This window comes from Adiantum capillus-veneris, chromosome 21, assembly GCF_014529385.1.
Source record: "Adiantum capillus-veneris isolate H3 chromosome 21, ASM1452938v2, whole genome shotgun sequence".
In the NCBI taxonomy this organism is placed as follows: Eukaryota; Viridiplantae; Streptophyta; class Polypodiopsida; order Polypodiales; family Pteridaceae; genus Adiantum; species Adiantum capillus-veneris.
Window position 1 is genome coordinate 47,076,885 of NC_140951.1, and position 7,520 is coordinate 47,084,404.

The 7,520-nt window shown below is 44.3% G+C and overlaps 2 protein-coding genes across 2 annotated transcripts; both read right to left on the reverse strand.

Annotated features, from left to right (window-relative positions):
• Positions 1-344: 344 nt before the first annotated feature.
• On the reverse strand, positions 345-4,099 carry LOC147430897 (vesicle-associated protein 4-1-like). The gene is made up of 7 exons (XM_086493429.1): positions 3,327-4,099; positions 3,026-3,096; positions 2,815-2,896; positions 2,037-2,167; positions 1,207-1,284; positions 833-952; positions 345-684 (listed from the first exon to the last, which is right to left on the reverse strand). Exons 1-7 carry the CDS (start codon positions 3,841-3,843, stop codon positions 649-651), a joined length of 1,035 nt encoding a protein of 344 aa, XP_086349555.1. The 5' UTR covers positions 3,844-4,099; the 3' UTR covers positions 345-648.
• Positions 4,100-4,107: 8 nt separating this feature from the next.
• Positions 4,108-5,368, reverse strand: LOC147430898 (uncharacterized). Its single transcript, XM_086493430.1, has 3 exons — positions 5,281-5,368; positions 4,400-4,447; positions 4,108-4,238 (listed from the first exon to the last, which is right to left on the reverse strand). The coding sequence occupies exons 1-3, from the start codon at positions 5,366-5,368 to the stop codon at positions 4,108-4,110; spliced, it is 267 nt and encodes an 88-aa protein (XP_086349556.1).
• Positions 5,369-7,520: the final 2,152 nt, after the last annotated feature.

Genomic DNA, 7,520 nt, shown 5'->3' on the forward strand with positions numbered 1-7,520 from the left:
TCAACTGCACCTCTACCATGCTGCAGGCTAAGGTGTCATGCATCCAGAAGCTCTGTAGGCTGCTTCTGCCTAGTCATGGGAGCAGGATGGACAACCAGGATGGGACAACCAGGATGTTGCCTAACTAAATGCACATGTGGGATAGGGAAATCATTAAGCATTAATTAACATTGAGAAAAGTATAAAATGCATGGCATCTCAAACGCCGAAGAGAGACAACCGAGAAGCGAACAAAGAGCAGCAATTCAACTACTCCCATAAAAGCACTCACAACGCTCATCACATTGCTACAAATCTCCTAGCAAGAGTCTCCTTGTTCCTAATGTTTAAAACCAGTCAAAGCCTTCCCTTCAAAAGTGCACATGAAATCATATCAATCATATACTTTACATATTATCACACTTAGGTTCATCTTTGCCAGTCATGAAGGAAACCAAAGCTGCTAATTATTACATGTGTAAATGGTCACCACCGAGGTTGTATTGCATGCACATGGTGACATGACTGAGTGGAAACACAATTTGATATTTTGCAATAAGCTCTTCGACATTGGTTACTGTCCTGCATAATAGAGGAGTGTCAACAATTTATTGCAGGTTATTGGTTGCAACACCATGTACACTGTTGTAAGTCGGTATACTATGTCCGCTACTTTGTCTGTTGTCGGGCTAGCTTTCTCTGCTTCTGTACATTTCAAAGATGAGAAATAAGCTGATAACCAAAGCTGCATGTGTGTTGCAGTGAAAAGAGAATCACAGTTTCTATGGCACAAGAACCTGAAGGAAATTGACAGGCATCTGCCCCTAAATACTTTGATTATTGACCCACTTACCCATTCCTCTAGCACACTGACATCATGGATATTGTTTGGTTTCTGATTTTTCGACGACTTGCTTTGTGCCTCTTGTGCAGAATCAGCTTCCGACATGAGCACTTTAAGCCTCTCTAGTTGCTGAATTCACCGAACAAAACCAGCCTTAAGATGGGCACTAATTGATTCTTCAATAGACAATTAACTGTGCTGAACTATTTCACAAATTTTACGTAATAACTTTGCAGGTAGCTCGCCCTTGGGTTACCAAGAGCTTGAGCCTAAGGGCTGGCAATTAGCATATGCATGACAGTGCCACATGCACGCGCACTCTCTCTCTCTCTCTCTCTCTCTCTCTCTCATTTGAAAATAACACAAAAAGAGAGAAAACTTACAGAGGAAGGTTGCTTTGGATCTAGAAGAACAACTTGTAAAATTTGCTCCACAGCAACATTCTGCCTATGCTCCTCAAACTGCAATGAGACGTAAAGAGCAATTTGTTAGCATATATTTTCAACAACATTAGAAGCATTTCATGTTGTATGATGTTTGCAGCACATAAGAATTTGAAGGCAAAGTGAAAGGTCCCAAGGGATTCACATGTAGTAATAGGGAGATGTCATCTGTGTGCACCAAAATTGCCTTATTTACCCCTATATATGGTTTCCTCTTCTGTAAAATATATCCTTTTTGCCTTACACAATCCCCCTGCTGTACATTCATCTCTATTCTCATTCTCTCTCAATGTCCAAGGTTCAAGATTTTTGAGTCAACAGAAAGGAATGCACTGACCACCTACGGCATGTAATAGTCACATATCGATATGAAGCATTGCCAACGTTCTAAATATATGTGGAATAAGATGGTGCAAGGTTGTGTTCAAAGCCTATATTTACCAGTCTTCCCATACCCTACGATAAATACCGTACTGGTAGTCAATAGTTGCGTACTTGTTGTTATTTATACGCACACACAAATACACATCCATGCGAGTATGCATGCATGTATCTAGGGTCATGTACATATCATGTACATGTGTGTGTATAGTATATGAATGCATGTATGTATTTAATACATGGATGTGTACATGCATAATTAGATATGTGCATCTATTTGTATCAAATACCCAACAAATTTTTTGTATAGGTAGCAATTACTAGTACTGCACAACGTTTATTTTCATGCCTATCCACCTTGAGATGGTGAAAAGGAGTTAAAAGGTTACCAGCTCTGGAGTGAATTCAAGGTCTTCATGTATCTTCAAACTGACAATTTTGAATTTGTCTCTTGTTCGCCTTTTGAGAGGAACTTGTACACCCTGCTCTACAGACTTGGGCAACTCGATGAATTTGACAACTGTTCACAGAAGTTTCAAAAACCAGAAGCAAGTCAGTGCATTAAATTGGAAAGAGCTTAAGTTATGTGCGTGCACAAGCTCCAGCTATTCTAGATACATCAATCTTCTGTCAATCTCACAGAGCTACATCAAACACACATTTTGGTTCCGGCCTCCCTCCTGTAAAATTCTAATTATCTGCTCTTTCTTTCTAATATATTGCTCGTGTTTAACAGACACACATTTCCAACGTATATGACCAGAAGGCCGAAAGCACTGTGCTCTTCTACATTGTCACACAAAAGCAAAATTGTTGACCTTCATATGTTTATCCCATATTGTTGGGGCTAGAAGCCACGTGGTCGCTTGCCCAGTACAGACACACACACACACACATATCCACCACATATACACACATAGTGTATTCATTCTTTGAGACTTCTATGAAATAAGACTGGAGGAGCTCATCATTGAAGCTCCAGCTACGCAACAAGTCTCTCTCTCTCTCTCTCTCTCTCTCTCTCTCTCTCTCTCTCTCTCTCTCTCATCTGCACGCACCACGTGTGCAACAGATATACCTTCAGACCTTCTTTAGACAAGTGCATTGAGACAGGCATCAAGAAAAGCCTTTGAATTAAATGTGCCTGGCAAAAACATTCTGGCTTACCAGTGGCAATTATGGCCTCTCCTGGGGAGAGCACGCCAGTAGGGGGGCGCATGAAACAGCTCTTGGGTGCAGTAGTTTGAAACTATAATCACAATAAATTTGCATCAGAACCGCCCACAAAATGTTGTGAATAATGCAGTGATACAGACATAGCTGTTAATTGAGGAAGTTAGCCATGAAATGGGCAATACATGACAAGCAGTGCACTAACCTTGAAAGCAACATTGGAGCGACTAATATTCCGTATTCTTACAGCACTTGTTGATTGTTTGCCAGGCTCATCTGGACAAGAAAAGCACACAGTAGAGTAGGCCTACATTTGGTTAGAATGCTAAAAACTTAGTGATAGCACCCAAAAGGGTTCCCCTACTTAGCAACAAACTCTAGCATCCTCATCATTTAGGACCACCAGAATTGAACCTTTCAACAGCTTTACAAGGTTATAACAATGCACATTCTGAAAACTTCACCTCAAGCATATCCAAGTGTACAGTATGGTAAAAGACACTTACAAGGAAAGTAGAGTTTGTTGCTTGGCTCGAAACGCAGGCGCCGTCTTGAGACAAGAAGGGCTTTTAGAATCCTGGATGTTGCAGAAATTTCGATATCAGTCGCAGCGACAGAGGGTAGGTCTGCAGGTGGGTACAAATGTCCAGATAGGGAAGATGCCTGGGCAGGCTGGACATGTCGCATTCCAATTGGGTGGTGTGTGTTCTGCTGCTGCCATAAAGGCCGCTGACATAGGCTCATGCCCTTCCATCCACCTCTGTTGCCTCCCAGAGGAGAGCTTCCGGACAAGGAAGATGATGACAAAGATGATGATGCCGATGATACTGCCGTTGATAAGGCGCTTGATGATGTCCCAGTTGATGCTACCTCCTCTGCACTATTTGACTCCCGCACAACTTCCAATGCCGTTGTTATCGCTTGGGAAGCCTTGCTACAAACTCCCTTGTCTTGAGTCTTCGCATGATGAGCACCCTTCTCCTGGGTAACCCTAGTATCACTAGTACTCTTTGCTACCAGCATTGTGAAGATCCAGTGGCTTATATATGTATTTGGGTCAAGGAGAAGAGCCTTCAGCAGAGCTTAGAAAGGAGAATTGGTAGCTAGAAACACTTCCTGTTAATTCTATGCATTCATGAGACAAGGCATCAACCAAGAACAAAGGAATAGACCGCCCAAGCTGATTAGAGGTAGGGAAGCAACAAAGGAGATGAAGATGGCAAGTCCCCCGGGTTTTCTACACTTCCAATGCTACTCAATAGTCTCAATTACACAGAGTGAACGCTTCTAGACAGGAAAAAATGCCAGTTTAACGACTAATCGCATTGGCGAAAACCGCAGAGGATTGACTTGGGGGCCTGTAGATTGTACATTGCCGAAAGAAAAGTAGAAGAATGGCCAGATGAAAGGCTGCTCATCTGCAGAAGAACGCGATAAAGACTAGAGCTCTCAGCTGGGTTAAGAGGAAGGGCCTTCAATGCGCAAATCAGTACTCGGACAGAATGATTACATGAAGCATAATCATTACAAGTGCGTACCGAAAGCCAAAAACACAGCACACCATTTGGATGAGAATTACCAATGATTGAAGGTGCGCAATGTCGAGATGAAGCCAGCAGGGTCACAGCTCATATTGCTGAAAAAGGAGAGGCAAGCTTTTACGGAAGACGGAGATCAGTCAAGGCGGTAAACTTTGAAGAGAGTAAAGGTGATCCTGGAGATGGCAGAGAGCTTGACAGAAAACTGATGGTACTAGGCCTACATACTCGGCAGTACGGGTCACTTCGCACAAAAATCGAATACATCATGTGGACACTGGACATGTATGTCAGCAATTTTGTTGAGCGCCCATCAAAACCACAAAATGAGATCCTAAACTCCTAATTGGGGATGGCCGACAGCCTGAGAGGCATCTGAGCAGCAAAATCCAGATTCCTTTGATGATTTTGATCTGACAAGGTAAGGCAACATGTAAAATGTGATGGGCGAGGGCCGCGAGGTCGCGACTCGCGAGTCTGCGAGAGGCCAAGACTCCAAGAGCACAGCACACAGCGTAGCGAGGACAGAAGCGAATGTATTAAAACAACAAGAGGAGAGAAAGCTTGCAGCTGCGAATCTGTATGAGAGAGAGAGAGAGAGAGTCGAAACTCGAAAGTGGAGAGAGCTAGAGCGAAATTCGAATCTGTGTGCAATTTGGGACGCCGACGCGATCATCGGCCAGCTATGGCGACTGGCGAGCTTTAAGATATAGGGGGGTCGGTAAGAGTAGGTAGCCAGAACAGCCTCAGCACTTTTCGTCTGGAAAGAGGGACAGTTCTGTTGGGCGCCCAAACAATTGGCAATTTGGCGGCCGAGTGACTGAGTCGCTAGAGTGCGACCCGGGTGAATTGGTGAGCTTCCAAGTTCCCTTCAAAGTTCATCCTATGATGCAAGACCACACATATCCACATCCTAAGGTACCTTTCCCATGGAGAGGAGGCACAGAGGTGGAGCAGGACGGCAACCAGTTCACAACCACGAACCGGGAACTAAGCAAGAAACCCACCATGGAAACAGAATTAATTGGCAACCGGTTGCACACATGTTGCCAACCAGCGCCTCACGTGAACTGCACCCAAGTTCCCTTCAAAGTTCATCCTATGATGCAAGACCACACATATGCACATCCTAAGGTACCTTTCCCATGCAGAGGAGGCACAGAGTTTACCTGTCACCATACCTCCGGAGGCTTGGTGTTTTAACTCTGTCAAAAAGGGCAAAGTTATCTCTATCCCTACGTGTCGAGTTCAACGTTCACGCAGCAAGCAAACAACAAACAAATGGGATTGTTAATGCAAGCAAAAGCCCTGCTTGCCAATGTGTGAAACTCCTCTTTATCTGCTCGACAAAGGCTGCAACAGCTAGTTTTACTCGTCATATAGGAGATTCGCACAGGCGGGGTTTGACCCCAGCCCCTCACAAAAGAATTGCATTCGCATGGGGGTGGGGTAGAGCATGGCATCATGGCACGAGGAATCTTTTTCTCCTGTAGCGCTTTTACAGGGGCCCATCGAGTGCATGGCCTTGGCATTGAAGTTGAACGATTGTGCAAGCGGGCATGTACATCATCGAAAGCTCCTAGCAGCAAGCACGGGGTGCAGGCAGTTTCCCTTACTACCACGTGGAGCAACTCTGCTCCGTGTGAATACATTATCTTAGTTCGGCAGTGTTATGGCGAGCGTTGGGTAGGGGTAGCCAAGGCGGGGGTAGCACCTCCACGTGCGGATGCGCCCATATTCTCGAAAACAAAACTCTCTTGGAAGCAAAATGGCAGAGTTGGGCTTGAAGGACACCGTTTGGAGAGAGGCAACAAATGCAAGCCCTTGCATGCGAAGGCATTCTAAAATATCACATATAGAGTGAGAAGCCCAAACTATTATGCACTAGCCTGGAGGCACCGCCTCTAGCAGCGACACCTCTCTCTCTCTCTCTCTCTCTCTCTCTCTCTCTCTCTCTCTCTCTCTCTCTCTGTCTCTCCGTCCTCCTATGTCGGAGGGGGCAGAATCCTCCCCCAGTTATAGATCGTATTGATTCTCTTCACCTCTCTTTTAGTGTTCCTTCAAACATCTAAGAGGGCTCCCCAATAGACCCTTTAGAGGCGCCTTTGGAGGGCTCTTGAAGAAAGTAAGAGCAGTCATGTACACTGTTGTGAGCTCGTAACGCTTTGTCTGCAAGTTGTTGTAACAATTTCATTGGGGGGTGCTTCAACCCACCCCCAGACCAAAGAAACACCTTTTGACAGGGTATCGCCAATTGAGGGCCAATTATTACCTACTACACGTCACACAATTGTCGCCACCTCTTCAAAAAAAAGTGATCGCTTAATGTTGTATGGGGCACTCATTCTTCCTGCGATAGCCCTCTACCGACTACATGGCCCTCCTCATTAGTGAACATATGGGAGAGTGATCTAATGGTAATAATTGTATAGCAACTACTTTTGAAGCAGATGAGATCTATGGCACATAGTGAGAGTAGAGGGCTTTGAATGCGGCACACCACATATTAATTGAATTGGGTGATAACTACCAATGATGAAATAGGCCACTTGGTGGTGGGTAGGTGGGCAACATGATAAGAGGATGCCTAGTAGTAGATTGAATTAGCACCAAACCTTGATACAGATAGAGAGGGAACTGAAGAGAAGAAACCAAAGAAGATCATAAAGGAAAGAGCAACAAGCATGCATGCTTGTCCACTGATCGCACCTCTTCTAGTCAAGCCAAGGAGAGAAAGAAACCTAAGTGTGGTATGGCCAAGGTTTGAATACCATGTCTCCCCAAACTAAAAGATGTGCATTGAAAGAGGCGAGAGCCACTAGTGTTGCATCCAATGCATCTTTTCAATTTTCTCCAATTATACAACAAGTCAACGTGGAGAATGCCATGATTGGCAAGCTTTGGTTGGTCTTGGTTATGTTGAGACAGGGAAATGATATAATGCATCCTAATCCTATTGCATATACAAGGAATCTCCCATTATCTTTGACAAATGGCAAAGTGAAGTACTTGGCTAATGTATTGCATGTGAAGTAGGTGCCTATTGGGCAAATGGTTGAACAAGGTTTGCAGCTCGTGTTTAATCATGATGGTCTATATGTAGAAGGATACAAGAAGAATGGAAGGCTCATTGCACAAGGTAAAATGGTGGGGCAAATTTTT

What these genes read in the sequence shown, in the direction of transcription:
- LOC147430897 (XM_086493429.1), bottom strand. Translation starts at nt 3,843, where the DNA reads ATGCTGGTAGCAAAGAGTACTAGTGATACTAGGGTTACCCAGGAGAAG. An exon ending in CAACAAACTCTACTTTCCTT is followed by an intron (nt 3,097 to 3,326) that starts GTAAGTGTCTTT and finishes TTTCTTGTCCAG; the next exon opens with ATGAGCCTGGCAAACAATCA. An exon ending in TTGAATTCACTCCAGAGCTG is followed by an intron (nt 1,285 to 2,036) that starts GTAACCTTTTAA and finishes GTCTCATTGCAG; the next exon opens with TTTGAGGAGCATAGGCAGAA.
- LOC147430898 (XM_086493430.1), bottom strand. Translation starts at nt 5,368, where the DNA reads ATGGTGGGTTTCTTGCTTAGTTCCCGGTTCGTGGTTGTGAACTGGTTG. An exon ending in GCCTCCTCTCCATGGGAAAG is followed by an intron (nt 4,448 to 5,280) that starts GTACCTTAGGAT and finishes CAGCAATATGAG; the next exon opens with CTGTGACCCTGCTGGCTTCA. An exon ending in TTGCGCACCTTCAATCATTG is followed by an intron (nt 4,239 to 4,399) that starts GTAATTCTCATC and finishes GTTCTTCTGCAG; the next exon opens with ATGAGCAGCCTTTCATCTGG.